The sequence below is a fragment of the Myotis lucifugus genome, unplaced genomic scaffold (genome assembly GCF_000147115.1).
Source record: "Myotis lucifugus unplaced genomic scaffold, Myoluc2.0 scaffold_105, whole genome shotgun sequence".
NCBI lineage: Eukaryota > Metazoa > Chordata > Mammalia > Chiroptera > Vespertilionidae > Myotis > Myotis lucifugus.
In genome coordinates this window covers 3,761,792-3,778,696 of record NW_005871153.1, presented here as the reverse complement: position 1 = coordinate 3,778,696, position 16,905 = coordinate 3,761,792, and the positions used below count along the sequence as shown (strand labels likewise).

The 16,905-nt window shown below is 51.6% G+C and overlaps 1 protein-coding gene across 1 annotated transcript in view; it reads right to left on the bottom strand.

The window, feature by feature from the left end:
- Positions 1 to 16,905, bottom strand: part of SEMA5B (semaphorin 5B) — a 114,408-nt gene that overhangs the window by 25,028 nt on the left and 72,475 nt on the right. Inside the window, exons 2-4 of the mRNA XM_023757303.1 lie at positions 13,084 to 13,297; positions 7,482 to 7,572; positions 2,286 to 2,331 (exon numbers count right to left, since the gene is read on the bottom strand). Of these exons, the coding sequence (XP_023613071.1) occupies positions 2,286 to 2,331; positions 7,482 to 7,572; positions 13,084 to 13,246 (300 nt within the window). The 5' untranslated portion in view covers positions 13,247 to 13,297. The remainder of the gene's footprint in view (positions 1 to 2,285; positions 2,332 to 7,481; positions 7,573 to 13,083; positions 13,298 to 16,905) is intronic.

Sequence of the window (16,905 nt, the reverse complement as noted above, 5' to 3'; positions counted from 1 at the left end):
AACCCTTTGAGGAGCCCCCAGTGCCTTCAAAATGAAACATGGACCTCTCCACTCAGCAACGAAGACCCTCTGCGACGTGGCCTCTGTCTCTCCCGGGCGTCATCACCCACCCTTATCCCACTCACACCCCATGATCCTGCCATACCTGACCCTCAGTGCTCCATTCTGTTCCACATCGTGTCTCCTTCTGAGCTGCCTAGCAACTCTCATCCTTCAGGCTCCAGACCACGGGCAGCTCCTGCAAAGCCTGTGCAGACCCTGCTGGGCCACCACTACACCCAGCACAAGCCCCTCCCTGCAGTCTTCCCCCAGCACTGCCATCCATTTTGCACATCTGTCTCTCTTCCCGCCTTCAGCCGCTTTATTGCTCCCAGACCTTCATTTGCAGGCCATGGGAACCTAATAAAAAGCCACTGCCTGAGCTCAGGGCAGCACCCCTGGGTCCACTTCCTCCCACCCACTGTGAATCGCCTCTGCACGGGCTCCCCCAGACCCTGACCTGCTGGGCTTGGCATCTATCACTCATCATCTTCTCCTGGCTGTCCGTGAGACCTGAGGGTGAGACGCTGCTTGTCTTACTGCCCTTCTGCCCCAGCTCAGTTCGGATGCACAGAAAGTGCTGAATGAATACTTGATCATTGGGGGACCAGCAAGCCTCCTGGACACGAGGACTGGGGCTGCCAAGAGACAACTAGGCCCTGGGTGGGCTGCTTGTGACTGAGCCGGGCGGCCACAGGATGCTGCCTCTGGGACGTCCTCTGCCTTGCTCCAGCCCAGGCTCCAGGCACACGCGACACAGGTCCCAAACAGGAAAGGGGATCATTTATGGTCCCTTATATATGTGTGCCTTGAGGCAAGGGATGGAACCTGATTCACCTTTGGATCTTAAATGCCTGGGACTGCGCCTAGGACTGGAGCTGGGCTTTAGCAGGTATTCAACAACGGTATTGCAGCTGGTTAGATCAGTGGTCGGCAAACTCATTAGTCAACAGAGCCAAATATCAACAGCACAACGATTGAAATTTCTTTTGAGAGCCAAATTTTTAAAGAAACTATATAGGTAGGTACATTGTTATTAACTTAATTAGGGTACTCCTAAGGCTTAGGAAGAGCCACACTCAAGGGGCCAAAGAGCCGCATGTGGCTCGTGAGCCGCAGTTTGCCGACCACGGGGTTAGATAGATGCATAGGTGAGTTGGCCGGTAAGGGTATAGACTGAAGGATAGATCTCTTCTGTTCCCTTCAACCTCCCCTCTGGAAACCAGTGTCAATGGCTCGTGGGGTGTAGACCCAGGTGAAGCAAGAAAAAACCAGACCAGAATGTCACACCAGCTCACTGAGGAGGTCTCCCCTTTCCCAACTGGCTTCTGCAGTGAGACTGTATACCAAACAGCCCAGCGCCTGACTAACTCCTCGTACCATTCCCTAGTTATGCGCATCACTCATCAACTTCTTTGGGCTGCAGTGTGAGACGGGAGGGTCAGAGACTCTGCTTGTCTTACTGCCCCTCTGCCCCAGCTCAGTTCGGACACACAGCAAGCGCTGAATGGATACTTGATCCCTGGGAGACAAGCAAGCCTCCTGGACAGGAGAACAGGGGCTCTCTCCTCATCGAAGAAGAAGAGACAGCCATCCTTTCTCCGGAATGTTTAGTCCCTGCAGAGATGGTGTGGCAGCTGTTTCTCAACCTGGGACAAATGTTCTGGATCAAGAAGGCCCATTAAAATGCCTTCTCACCCAGGGCACTTAGGGAATGAGGCTTGGGGAGTCCCTGGCAGTAAATAAGTAACAAATCACAGCTCAGTGGAGCTGCTGGGTGAGAAGGGGTTACGCAGGTCAGGCTAAGAAAGGAACCAGCAGCATCCTGACCCTTGAGGCCCAAACTCAGAGGCCTTCCTGTGGATTAGGCACTGGACTTAGAATGACCCACCCATCCTGTTTTCCCAGTCCTGTCCTGGTTTTAGCACTGCAGGCCCAGCACCCTGAGGCTCTTCAGGCCCAGGCAAGCAGGGCCAGGGTCACCAAGCTCTGGGGCTCCTTTCCTCCCCTCCTTGCAAGAAGGAGCCCTGTGCGTGCCTCCCTGTTCTCGAGGCCTCACTCCCGCTTCCAATGATCTTCCCAGCAATCACCTTGACAGCCAGGGGGAGTCCATGGCCAGCGAAAGAAGCCCGGGGCTCCTGTTTTCTACACTAGGGGTTAAATTGTGAATCTTGCTCTTTGCGCTGCCCCAGCTGGGCTCCCAAATCCCAGGGACATTACAGGGAAGGGAAGGGACGCAAATGTACCTGAAGGAGGGAGACATTGGCAAGGCTGAGCCTGAAGAGGTAGTTCCTGTGAAAACAGAGACGGAAATTATCAGTCAAGCTGGGCCCGCAGGCCAGTCCCGGAAGGCAGCTGCTCCTGCCCCACACGCCGGGTGCCAGGACAGGTGCCGAGTGCAGAGGGTCTTTGGTAGGTGGACCCCCAAGCAGAGCTTCGCCTCCCTTAGCTCATGGAATCCTCACAGCAGCCCCAGGAGCACGGAGGAAAAAAAAGCCATTTTACAGATGAGGAAACAGGGTGGGTACATGGCCCAAGGACGAGTTAAAAACCCAGACTTGTCTATTCCATGTGTCTGGCCACCCTGGAAGGTCCAGGAAGAGCCCCTACCACTTTCCCACCCCTGGAGCCTGTTTCTGTTCAACTTAAAGCCTCCTGCAGCTCTTGCAGGGACCCAGGCAGGCCACCTGCCTTCTCCCCTCACCTCCCTCCCGGACCTACTCCCCTCCTCAAACAGGCCCAGTGACTCTGGGTCTGACTTTCCCACGGTCACCTCCCTGGACCACCTGTCTCTTCACGCCCAATCGCCCCCTCTGCCTCTTCACGATGCTCTTCCCCATGGTCTAGCTGGCACCAGGCTGCCAGATTCAGATTCCTCAAACACCGTTTTCATCAGATCAGCTTGCTGCTCAGAAACCTTAAGGAAATATGTGCACACAAAAACTTCCACGTGGAATGTTTATAGCAGCTTTATTCATAATTGCCCAACCTGGAAGCAGCCAAGATGTCCTTTAGTAGGTGAATAGATAAGTAACCCGTGGTCCACCCAGAAAATGGAATATTACTGAGCGCTAAAAAGAAATGAGTTATAAAGCCATAACAAGACACAGTGGGACCTTACGTGCATATTACTAAATGAAAGAAGCCCATCTGAAAAGGCTGCATACTGTCTGATTCCAATTATATGACATTCTGGAAAAGGCACAGCTATGGGACAGTAAAGGGGATCCGTGGCTGCCAGGAGTTGGTGGTGGGAGGGAATGGATGAACAGGCAGAGCACAGAGAATGTTCAGGGCAGTGAAAAGGCTCTGTATGATGCCATAATCATGGATACATATCATTATAAATTTGTCCAAACCCAGAGGATGCATACTACCAACAGTGCACCGTAACATAATCTGTGGACATTGGGAGATAGTGATGTGCCCATGTAGGTTCATCAATTGTAACAAACTTACCACTCCAATGGGGGAGGCTGCACGTGTAGGGCTGAGGGTATATAGAAATTCTCTGTACCTTCCCATTAATTTTGCTGTGAACTTAAAACTGCTCAAAAAAAGAGTCTTGCCCAGCCGGTGTGGCTCAGTGGTTGAGCGTCGACCTATGAACCAGGAGGTCACGGTTCAGTTCCCCATCAGGACACATGCCCAGGTTGCGGGCTCAATTCCCAGTGTGGGTCATGCAGGAGGCAACTGATCAATGATTCTCTCTCATCATTGACGTTTCTATCTCTCCCTCTCCCTTCCTCTCTGAAATCAATTAAAAAATATTAAAAAATATATGTTTAAAAGAGTCTTAACGATGATGTTGCCTATTGAGCACACAGTGTCAGGCACTGCTGAAATTGCTTTGCCTGGACTCTGGAGCCACAAGGCCCCCATGCATGGACCCGAGGGTGACAGAACCACTGGTCCGAGGGCCACGTGAGAGTGCAGGTTCACAGTGTAGACCCTGCAGCAAAGACAGGGGGAGTCCAGCCCAGCTGCTTGTGAGGGGCCTTCTAAGCACCTCAGCGTCTGCATCTAAAACGGATGTGGCTGTCTTTCCTCTTTCACAGGGTGGTGGAGACAGTGCAATGAATGGTAAGATGCATGTTAAGATGCTTTATTAATGTCAAGCAGATGTAAAATACTGGTTTTCCCTAAGAGTCTTCTCTCCTTCTTACATCTTTGGTCATTCCTCTTTTCATTCCTGGAGTTTTTAGAAGTAATTGCTTTGGAAAGTTCTGGCCTCCCTCAGCTGTGCTGGGAAGAGAAATGAGGGGAAAGGTTGTGGAGTGGGCCAGAATGCGGAGGGGCCCTGCCAAATGAACCCAGGGCCTGGAGGAGACCGCTCAGGCTGGGACTCCAGACCGCTCAGGCTGGGACTCCTCTTCCCCAGCTCTGGCTGCTGGCCCGGGCCTCACTCAGCTGCTCTGCTGTCCTGGCGGGCCTCACCCGTGACCTTGGCTCCAGGTTCCTGCTGCCCCTCCCCAGCTGCCTGCCCTGAAGAGCTGCCCCGCCCTCTCCCTCCTGGCCTGGGGACAGATGGGCTTCGGCTTATGGCTCTGCCCAGGCTGTCTGCTAGGTAACACAGGCATCCAGCCACAGCTTTAAAGAATGAGGGGAAACATTGCATCACTTTTTTATGTTTTCATTTTTATCCCATCAAAAATCATTCATCACAACGTCGTCGAGGTCTGCTCTTCTGGGAGATGAGAACAGAGAGAAATCTCTGTAGCCTGACCTGCCCTAAATCCCTCAGGAAACAAGGCGGGGTGTAAAGGAGCAAAAATATGTCCCCTAGCCGGAATTCCAGAGGCCCAGGGGCTCAGAAAGGAGGGGGAAATGTGACAGGCAGAAGAGGAGGAAGGAAAGTGACCGAAAGAAAGGGAGGAGAAAGAAGCCAAGGACCCACTTCATTTGTTTCAAGAGATGCAAGGGGCAAGTCCAGGGCTGGTTTTCCCCCGATCCTTGGGGCACAGCCAGGGTTGGGGGGAAACCAAGGCTAGGAAGATGTATGTGTCCACTGTGTGGAGGAAGCCTCAGATTGGGTCGGGAAGAGCAGTGTGACCACAGGCAGGCCACCTCTCCTTCTGAGCCTCAGTTTCCGGGTCCATACAATGGGGCCATAGAACACCAACCCGGGGTTCTTGTGAAGATTAGATGCGTTTTTACATGCCTGACTGCCTATGTGTTTTAGATGCTTCACTACATACATGGTACGTAAGATGGTGCCTGGCGCACGGCCGGCACAGGATGAATGACAGCTTCTAAAATGTTTCCACACAGTCCAGAGCCAGACATCAGGGTTTTAAAAGTACATACGGAAAACAGATGGGACCTGAATGAGGTGGAAGGCTCTTATCGGTCACCTTCCTGACTAATGCTGTTCGGCTGTTATGCAAGATGTTATCATTAAGAGAAACTGGGTGGAAGGCTTATGCTTTGAAACTCTCTGTGTTAGTTCTTACAACTGCATGTAAATCTATGAGTATCTCAAAATAAAAAGTAGAACAATTATTCTCTGAGCTGGAAAATGAAATCCATACTCTTGTAGACTTGCCCATGTACAGATTACCTCTGGGCGGACACACATACTCCCCGCAGGGCGTGCCCCCAAGGAGGGGTCGTGCTTGGAGTGCGGAGGGGTGGCCCTCCTCGTCACTGTATACTATTTTGTACCTTCTGAATGTTATACCAGAACACATAGCACCGATGCACTGTGACTGGTTATTTTAAAAATAAAAATTAACCCGGCCAGAGTGGCTCATTTGGTTGAGCTTCATTCTGTGCACTGGAAGGTCACTAGTTCAATTCCTGGTCAGGGCACATACCTGGCCTGTGGGTTTGATCCCCGGTAGGGGCACCTATGGAAGGCAAATAATCAATGTTTCTCTCTCTCTATCCCTTCCTCTCCCTAAGCATGTCCTCAGGCGAGGAATAAAAAAAAAGTTAGAAAATAAATAAAAAAGTGAAATGCTTTCAGCCCAGCTTCGCCATCGCCCTGAGAGGGTGGCAGCACAGAGACTGTAATCCAGATCTTACAGATAAAGAAACTGAGGCTCAGAGGTGAAGATCAGCCCTAGCCAGTTTGCTCAGTGGTCAGTGTCGGCCCTCAGACCGAAGGGTTATAGGTTTGATTTTGTTCAAGGGCACGTACTTCAGTTGCAGGCTTGATCCCCGGTGCTGGTTGGGGTGAGTGCAGGAGGGAACCAATCAATGTGTCTTTCTCACACTGATGTTTCTCTCCCTCTGTCTCTCCTCCCTTCCACTCTCTCTAAAAATTCAATGGAAAAAAATATCCTCCAGTGAGGATTAACAACAACAACAACAACAACAAAGGTAAAGAATGCAACTCCTCGGGTCCTAATCCAGAGCTCTGTCCTCACCCGCCCCTTGTCATACGACAGTGAGGGGACGGGAACACTCAGGAAAGCCCAGACGTCAAGGATGGTCAGCTACCTGGTGATCACCCTCCCCCAGCCCCAGAACAGCAGAATCAGAACCTTTGGGGTGGAGAGTGTCTGAAACATGCCACTGCAGGAGGAGGGGACTACACGGGCTGGCAGAACAAACTCCAGCCCTGGGTTCTGTCCTCATCACTGTTGGCATCTGGCTATATTACCTTGAGAAGGTCACCTTGCCCTCAACAGGCTTCTCTGCCTTTTCATGTTCACATCAAAGGCAGTTGGATTAGACCAGTGATTCTCATGCCTGAGTGTGCTTCAGACTCCCTGGAGGGGCTGCTGAAGTGCAGGCTGCTGGCCCCCCAGAGCTTCTGGTTCAGCAAGTCGGGGTGGAGCCCAAGGATCTGCCTTTCTAACAAGTTCCCAGATGTTGCTGGTGTGGCTGGTCCATCTTTGAGACCCACTGGAATTACCCATCTCCGAGCTCCCTTCCCTACCAGAACTCATGGCCTGTAATTTTGTGAGAATTATCTCCTCCTGCTCCACCCCACAAAGTCCCCATAAATTCTCCCTAGAGCGTGTTATCCTTTGGATACTGGCCCTGGACAGTGGGACTAAAGGAGGTCAGGTAACAGGGAAGCCAGGTCCTGCCTAAAAGAAGCCCAAGGCCTGTGTCCAGGAGTCCCAGGTGCAGGTGGCCGGTCGGCCAGCAGGGGGCTCCTGGGCACCTTCTCTGCTCGGAGCTCCCAGGGAGGGTGCCAGCTAGGCTGGGTCTGGCCGCATGGCAGGGACAGGGGACAGGAGGAGGCTGCTCTCAGTAACTACCAGCCACCGAGGTATGTGGCTTGCTGAGATCTGGAGGTCACTTCTCCACCCCCAGCCCCAAATGCTTCCTTCTGTGGGAGACAGACATTCAGGCACAGAGAGGGCCTGGCTGAGAGGAACACAGTAGGCTCACCCCAAACAACATTCCCTCCACCCAATTCTAAGCACCTGCACTCTTGAATTCTAAGCACCTGCACTCTTGACCCCAACCCTCCTGCCCCATTTTACCTGGCTCCCACGATGAGCTGGTTCCTGGAGGGATCCAGAGCGAGCTGGGAGAAGTCTCGGGCTCCAGGGTAGGTGAAGTTAGAGACCCAGGCAAACATCCAGTTACCATTGACCAGGTTACCAGCTGCCCAGCACTGGACAGGAGAAGGGAAGGGTGAAGAATCGGTCAGCGTGAAGTCAGGGTGCAGTGAGGCAGGAGGCGCCAAGAGACCTGTGAGCAGCCAGCTGGAAGGGGGTGGGGAGCAGGGGTGGGGTGCTGTCACTGTTCCCGCTTTGTTCCCTAGCTCAGAAAAGGGCTCCACCTGCCCCAGCTGCCCAAAGGGAGACCTATAATCACCCTTGACTCCCTCAGACCCTCGCCAGCTGCATCAAACACGCTGGCCAAACACGCTGGTATACATCCAACTCTCTCTCTGAATCCCATCCATCTTGCCCTCTGCACCCCACCCCCCATCCAGCCACCAGCAGCTCTAGCCTGGACGGGTGCCAACAGCCTCCTCACTGGCCTGGCTTCCACTCCTGCCCTTCCAGCCCATTTCCCATAGGGCAACCAGAGTGATCTTTCCAAAATGCAAATCCGGTTGTGTCACTCTCCAGCTGGAGCCTGTAAAAGCTCCTGGAGAAAAAGTCCCAACCCGTGGCCCCACTGTCCCCCCAAGTCAGATGCCTGGCACAGCCATTATTTTGTGATCCATGGAAAGAATGATGCTTCATCTTTCACATCCCCCTTAGACTCCCCACCCAGCCACACTAAACCAGAACACTGTGCACTTCTCCAATCTAGTCTGCAAGAGCCTGCACACTCTCGCACTTCTGTCCTCCTTACCCCACCTCCTCCAAGAAGCCTTCCCTGACTCCCCCAACCTGAGTAAGGGGCTCCCATAGACCTCTACTTTACTGCTATCAACATCTCCATATCCCTGGGTGTCCATCCCAGTGGTTTGTCCTGGGGGACAGGGAAGGTCTTGCTTCTTGGAGTGCCAGGTTTCTCCCAGCACTTGGCAGTGTTTGAATGAATGGATGAATAATCCTCAGCTCCCTTCTTTCTGTACAAGAAGAATCGGGTTATCAGACAAGGCTCCACAGAGGGTGGGCAACCAGTGTCCATCCCTGTCTCCAAGGAAAGGTCTTCCCAGACAAGGCCAACACTTTTCATGGGCATTGGGTGGGCAGAGGAGAGACCGTGCAGCCCTCTAGATGGATGGGCAGCGGTGTGGGGAGGGCAGCCCTGGGCAACAGTACCCGGTTGACTCCTTCTTTCCCTTCTGTGGAGGCCTGCTTCTCCCACCTCAGTGCATGGCCATGTAATAGCTGCCCCTCACCCCTGCCTCATGGATGGGAGGGAACTGACCAGTAACGAGAGAGCCTTGAGCAGAGGAACATTCATGCTGATGGGGTGAAGACGAGGGGAGAATGTGAGGCCCTGTGCTTTCTCCCCACGGCGCATTAGCGACTGGCTCACAGGAGGCCCGAAGGAGTGTGTATGTGTGTGTAATCCAAGGGAAATAAATCATTGCTCATTATCCCTCTACTACAGAGTAAAAGCAGCCCTTCATTTCTGCACAACAGGCAAACACTTAATCGCTCGCTGGAGAACTGGAGGTTTTACGAGTTGGATGTTTTTTAGAAAACTGTGTTATGCATAATTTAAAAAAATAAGAAAGAAATTCTGCAACAAAATGAAGCTAACCCCTTGGTTCTGCCTCTGCTCCCAGCAAGTGGATTAGCAATAATTGTCATGTAGTTGCAATGACATTTTTGCAGGATCAGTGCAAGAAGTAGATTTGCAGTCAGGTAGACTGGGTTTTTTAGCTGACCTCAGGGCCACTCTCAGAAATCCTGGCAGGATATTATACTACCTGAGAGACTAAGGGTCCTCTTCCTCCAGGAAGCTCTCCTGGATTATTTCCCCTCCAGCTGATCTTATTTTGGTCTACATTCTCTCTACCCTTTCTGTTCCATTCACATTGTATGTCATTGTCACTCAATGTGCTCAAGTGTGTTTTCTCTGGGGGGGGGGGGAGGGGCGGTGTGAAAGAGCTTGCCCATCAGACTGGGTGCTCCCCAAACGTAGCAACTGGGTCACACTTTAATTCTCTCCCCTTCCAACAGAGGTATTCCAGATGTGGGCAGCCAAACAGGGCAAGAGGTGGCATGACTGGTCTGCAGCAAACCAGGAGGAACTCCATCTGGGACTTCTCAGCCCAGTCTCTGCTCAGGTGGGTCCTTGGGGAGGAGGGAAGAGGGAGAGGAAACAGGGCAGGAGCCAGGATGACAACTGGGGGGAGTCAGGGGAGGGGCGGGTGGAGGCCCTTTCCAGTTTCTGTCCCTCTCCCCTAACACAGAAGGGGCCAACGTGGGCAAAGGGGAAAGGGAGAGACGTGCAGCCCCGTGATCGGGGGAGCCTTCTTGGGAAGGCAGCCAGCTTCCTCCGATTAAACAGGCAAAGAGGACCAGAGGGAGGGCTGTCTTTAAAACACCAAGCACGTCCGAGCTCCGTGTGCAGCGAAGGCTTTGGACAGCGTCTTTAAGAGAAAAATGACATTCTCCATGACGCGCCTGTGATTTTAATTATGTATAGTCAATTCAATTACCCACTTTGTGGATTAACCACTGCCAGTGTTAACTCCATACTGGCTTCTCCCGCTGCCTGGAAAGGCCATGCCGTGGCGAGAGGAATACCGTGAGGGCCAAAGAGAAACACAGGTGGCCCTGGCTGGTTTGGCTCAGTGGATAGAACGTCAGCCTGCGGACTGAAGGGTCCGGGTTCGATTCCAGTCAAGAGCACATGCCCAGGGTTGTGGGCTCAATCCCCAGTGGGGGGCGTGCAGGAGGCAGCCGATCAATGATTCTCTCTCATCATTGATGTTTCTATCTCTCCCTCTCCCTTCCTCTCCGAGATCAATAAAAATATACTTAAAATAAAAGATATATATATTTAAAAAAAAGAGAAACACAGGTGGGCCCCCCTTAAAAGAAGCACACAGCAGAGAATGTAACCTTCCACAACAGGAGGATGCCAGACTCTGCACCTGGCAGCTCCTCTGAGTACCGAGGGGTTATTCCCAGATCAGTCAGGTGTCGGGGGAGAAGGAAACTCGGAGCTACGGGGTTGGAAGCCTACAGCTCGGTCGAAAATAAAGTGCAACATCTGAGGGAACCCTGGAAGCTGGGGGTTGTGCTGGGATGGATTACGGCAACTTCTCTAGAACATGGTGTCACCCAGAAGACAGTCCATCACTAGTCCCCAGTGCGTACTCAGCTGTGCAGAAGGGTGTGGGGAGACAGCAGGACGGACTAGTCCTGGTCCAGGACCAACTGCACTGGGGGCCACAGGGGAGTAACACTGAAGAAGCAATGAGAGGCACGTGAGTACCCAGAAGAGACCCTTGCTCACCTCCGAGGCCCCACTGGGTCCCATTCTGTGCCTGGCATCAAGCAGGGCCCAATAAAAAGTTAGTGAGTGGACAGGAAAAGCCAGGGCTGTCAGGATGGGGAAGGGGGTGAGCTGGTGGAGGCCAGGAGGGCTGGGGAGGAGAAGCAGAGAGGACACCACTCCGCAGGACTGCCAGTCCCAGACGACAGACCGTCTCTTCTCGCCCGGAAAGAAGGGAAACCCTTATGACTCTATGTCACCATCCATGCCACCCTGAGCCTCATCCCCCCATCCTGAAAGGGGTGCGGCAGCAAGTCACGTGATTTACATGTGAAGATACAAAATGGTGTCAAGGAAGCCAGGAACTCAAGGAACACATCTCCCACCCCCTGCCATCCCCACCCCCAGTATAGAGCAGCCTGGCTGGGGGACAGGGGTCCCCTGCGCTCATCCCATTGTCCCTGCCCCACAGTCAGCCAGTAGTGCCCCTGGGAAGCCCTGAGAAGAAATGTTGTATTAGGAGCCGCCACATGGGACCTCTGTGAAGGGGACAGTCTTCAGCCCTCAGAATCCAGCTCCTTCTGTCCCCCACTTGGTCCTTCCCCTTAGGGACAGCCACCAGCAGCACCTCAGGGGCATCAGAAGTCTGAGGGTGTCCTGATAGTCTCCAAAGACAGGTTTTATATTTCTAGCCAATTAAAGTGTCATCTGACAAAAAAAAAAAGAAGTCTGAGGGTGTGCATGCTCAGTTTTGTAGGCTTAAAGGGATTGTTAATTTACCGTAATCCACTTAAGCCTTCAAAGCCTGGATCCCCGCTCAAGCAAGACAGAGAAAACAGCACAGAGAAACCAGCTGGAAAACCTCCCCAAGACAGGAGACAGGAGCAGCCCGCTGCTGGGAACCCCACACTTCTAAATGCCCCAGCCTCCCCCGCACAGCCCCCAACTCCTATTCCTAGGGCTCCCCAGCCCCCAATCCCATGCCAGCCTCTGACTCATGGGTTTATTTTTCTGTGCTGGTTTCCATCTTTTTAAAAAATATATATATTTTTATTGATTTTAGAGAGGAAGGAAGAGGGAGAGAGAGATAGAAACATCAATGATAAGAGAGAATCATTGATCGGCTACCTCCTGCATGCCCTCCACTGGGGATCAAGCCAGCAACCCAGGCATGTGCCCTTGACCGGAATCGAACCCGGGACCTTTCAGTCCGCAGGCCAACGCTCTATCCACTGAGCCAAACCAGCCAGGGCAGCGCTGGTTTCCATCTTGCCCCTCCGGACGGGCTGTAGCATCCCAGAGGCCGGGCTGCTCCTCCTGCCTGGGCACTGGAGGGTGGAGCGCTCCATCACTCTGCCTGGGCCGAGTCAGGAGGCTCTGACAAGTCTCCCCAACCCTCTGCACCTCGGCCCGCATCTGTCAAAAGGGGTGGTGGCCTGCCCTGCCTCCAAGCCAGGGTTATAGTGAAGGGGAGACAGGATAGGTGTTTATCAGACATAAGGACCTGGGGACCCCTGAGACAACATCAGTGTGAGCTCCCGCGAGGCAATGGATCTGAAGTATTGATGTGATGTAACACCACCAGGGACCCCACCCTGGCTCCCAGGTCGGGGGAGAACATCCAGGAAGCTCCAGTATTTATGTTTTTGCTTTGTTTTTAGAGGATCATCAAACGTATGTTCTAATTTTAGAAACTTAGTGAAAACTGATAGACCCTCAGAATATGCCCAGCGATTCACACATCCCAGCTTGGGAAATACTTCAGCTAGACACTCCCATGCCCTCCCTTGACAGACCAAAGGAGTTACCAGTCACCAGGGCCCCTTTCCCAGGGGGTTCCGAGGACCCCAAAGATGGGCATCCCTGCAGCCGTCTTAGAGCAGAAGGAGGCTGTGCAGAGATCACGAGGCACTTCCAAGAAGTGAGTCATCCTCGTCTTCCCCCCGGAAAAGCCAAGAAGCAGAGCTCATGCTTCCAGAAGAGCCAGAGCTGAGAGACCGACCAACCCTGGGCAGCCCACCCAGAGGGTCCACACCTCTTTCTCCAGCAAAGGAAGACCCCGCCTCCCAGGTAAATATGAGAGAAGGGCCTGGACACATTGTCTGGAGACTAAAGTCAGACCCATCCCGCCCATGGCTGCCGTCCTTACGCATCTGAATCCTAGGTGGGACTGAGTCCTTCAAACATGTCATTGCAGAAAGAACTGTAGACTTGCACACGTACAGCGTCTCTCACCTGCAAAGGCCACGGTGGGGTGTTCCCTCAGGGCGCACAGCTGCTGCTCACGGCCGGGATCGCTGGTGACATCCTGGGAGCTGGAGAGGTGGAAGACCAGCAGCGCGAGGCTGGGCGGCAACAGGGTGGCAGCCAGGGGTCCCGGGAGCACCATGGTGGGCCCCTCTGGGTCCCAGCTCCCAGCGGCAGGCAGGCCGGGGAGGACCTGCAAGGCAAACATTCAGTCTCACCATGTGCTCCCTCGGCAAGGCCCACTTCTCCCACGTTCCTTGTGGATGTCAGTGGCCCCACAGGTTTGGTTTTTGTTTGTTTAAATAAATTTATGTTACTTAGAGTTTATCCTGCTCTAGAAATACAAAGTTATAGATCATAGCTTGAAAGCTAATTTCCCTTGGAATGGTATTCTACACAAAACTGACAAATTATAGAGCTTTTTCTATTATGATCCCAAATGGCTTAAAATTTGTTTTAATGATAAAAGTGGTATCTTAGGGATTTTAATAAATGGAGCTAGGATGAATGAATAGCCAGTTATAAAAAGATAAATTTGAGCCCATAACTTACACCTTATACTAGGAAAAATTCCAACTGGATAAAAGATTACATGCTAAGAATAAAACCAACAAAATACTAGAAGAAAATGTGGGCAGTAATCTTTATAACCTTGGAGTGGAGAACCATGACTCAAAATCCTGAAGTTATTAAAGAAAATATTTAACTACATAAAACCCACAAACTTCTGCATGCCTCTCTTTCCCCCTATCCCTTCAAAAAAAAAAAAAAACAATGTTAAGCAAAATCAAATAACAAACTGGAAAAAATATTTGCAATTCATATCACAGGCAAAGGGGCTAATATTCCTGCTATGTAAATAACTCCTGGGAATCAAGAAGAAAAAATCCAACAGTCCAGTAGAAAATGAATATAAATGCAAACTGGGCTTAAAAACATGAATGACACTTATTCTCATTCATAATAAGAGCGATGCAAATTAAAACAGCCTGAGATCACCTCTGCTCACCTATCGGTTTAGCAAAAATCCAAGTTAGACCACTGTTGGTGAGGCTGTGGGAAAGGAGGCACCCTCATGTACTGCTGGTGGGTGTGCAAAAAGGCACAGCCGTGGAGGGGCATCTGGCCATATCTGGCAAAAACGACAGAGGCGCTTACCCTCTGACCTAATCGTGGGAGTCTAGATCAGTGCTACTCAGAGTATGGTCCATGGACCAGTATGAACTCTGATGACTCTGTGGCAAGATTAATGCAGACATTGGAGAGTAAGCGTTTAAAAACCTGTATAGTTATTTGACAGAATAATTTTTATGTCTATTGGATCTAATAACAAAATATTTGGGCTTGCCCTAACTGGTTTGGCTCAGTGGATAGAGCGCTGGCCTGCGGACTGAAAGGTCCCAGGTTTGATTCCGGTCAAGGGCATGTACCTTGGTTGCGGGCACATCCCCAGTAGGAGGTGTGCAGGAGTCAGCTGATCGATATTTCTCTCTCTTCAATGTTTCTAACTCTCTATCCCTCTCCCTTCCTCTCTGTAAAAAATCAATAAAATATATTTTTTAAAAAATATTTGGGCTTATATTTTGCAGGGGTTTTTTTTTAATTCACTTCTCTAGGGATTCACTTTTATTACATTTTACATGATCATCCCCCTGCAACAGGCTGTAAATTGATAAGTAAAATCTACTCCTTCGTCACAGGTTATCGAGAGCAAAATAGACTAGAGAGGCACCTGCACATCTGCAAAGCCAGGGAGGCACAAGATAATTCCGGTGGCGTTCTGTGAAGTAAGAGGAGACGGGTAACAACCCAGTACCTGGCAACCAGAGGCTGCTTCCATAAGCTATGGCGGATCTTTGTAATGGGATACTGTGCAGCTCTAGAAAAGAATGAGGTTTTCTCTAGATTTTAATATGGAGAACTCCCCAGGGATATTAAGTGAAAAAAGCAAGGTGCACAGCATGCCACCTTTTGTGTAAAAAATAGGGTAGAGACAAGAATATATATATTTCTATTTCCTTATCTTAGCATTAACATACGCTGAAAAAAATCAAATAAAAAAAAGGTTACCTATAAATAGCAAAATTGTGATCTGGCCTTCTCAATATATACCTTTTATATTATTTTCATTTTTTAATAATAAATATGTCTAATATTACCTAGTCTATTGAAGATTAATCCTTTTTAAAAACTAGTTTTGGTTCCCTAAACCTTCTAAGAGGGAAGGCTGGATAGCTCCCCTGCGGCCTGCCTCATGCTGCTGCCAGTCTGAACCAGCTCCCAGCTCTCCTCAGAGGCCATCTACTGTGTCACCAGGCTCCCCAGCCTCAGGCCTCTCACTGCATGACCTCCTGGTGTCACTTTCCTCACTTGTGAAATGAAAGGTTAAATGAGCTCAGGATTTTCCAGGGGGTGCATGGGGGAACCAATCAAAATCACTTCCACTGGGGGGGGGGGCGGCCTGGAGCCCCCAGGTGAGCGACCCCAAGGGGATTCTACCAGCCTCCCTGAGACTAGCGGCCCCTGGGGTTCCGGGGTTCCGTCCCTCTCTAAGAGCCTTTGCTCCCGACCCCTCCTCTCTCTTCCCCTCCTACTGCCACTACCTTACCCCAGGTCTGGAGAATCACAGTAGGATGGGTTCTTCCAGGCCTAAGCTTCCTCACTTGTGTGTGAAATGGCTAACACCCTCCTTGCATTGCTGCAAGGCTTCAAGGGAATAACCCCATGACCACACAATGTGTGTGCGCAGGAGTGCCCCCTTCTCCCTTACTCTGCCCCATCCTGCACCCAGGGGCAATGGTTCCTAGGGCACCTCTTTGATCCCTTCATCTGAGAGTCTAACCATCTCTCTCAGCAGAGACCCTCTGTGAGGAAGGTTTGGTTTGGCTCGAACTCACTCCCTGGAGTGATTTTTGACACTGCCACTCACTCAGTCCTCAGTGCTGAGCTGGGTCCTTCCTGCTGCCTGGCACCTGGCACTGCTGTCCTGTGCCTGGGTCTCCTTTCCCCGACACTGATCCCTGGCCTCAAGGAGTGGGGAATCACAGGCCAGGGCAACCCTCTGGAGCCAGTCAACCTGGATTCAAATCCCAGCTCTTCTCCTTACCAGCTGTGTGCCTCTGGGAAAATTACTCAACTCCTCCCCGCTTTAGTTTCCCCAAATTGGGAGTGAGAATAGCAAAATCAGCTCCTCCACAGATGTAAGTATTAAAGGAATTACTATCTTTCAAGGGCCTGGAACAGTGCCTGGCAGAAAGTGAGCACCCTTTAGTGAGAACTCTTCTGATGCCCTGGAGGTATTTCCTTTTGCCCTTTGACCCCTGTGCTAGATGCCTTCTATCTGTCCCTCCACTCTCCTCCTTTCTGCTCTGTGCCTGAGCAGCACCCAGGGACCCCTTCCCTCTGTTTGACCAATGGTGGGGGGAGGGCACTGGCAGAACTTAGGAGGAGGGAGGGTAGAGGGAGGAGGCAGCAGAGTGCGCTCCTGTCAGAGCCCTGGTTCTAGCTTCTGTGCCTCCAGGTTTCAGTAATCATCCCCTCCCTTCCTCCTCCCTTCACACCCAGGGGTACCACCCCCTCCTCACCAGCCCCCTCACCAGCCCCGGAGACCCACGGAGAGCACTCCCATGTGGTTCTGGATCCCTTCCCACTGCTTGGTAAGTCGTTCTTTTATTAAACTGCCTCCCCTCGTCCCAATTTGTGCCATCTGTTTCCTTGGGGTTACAGCACCTAATTGGTGATATTCAACGCATATGCAAATATCATCTCTTTAGACCTTAGCTGGGCTTTTCCTCTCAGCTA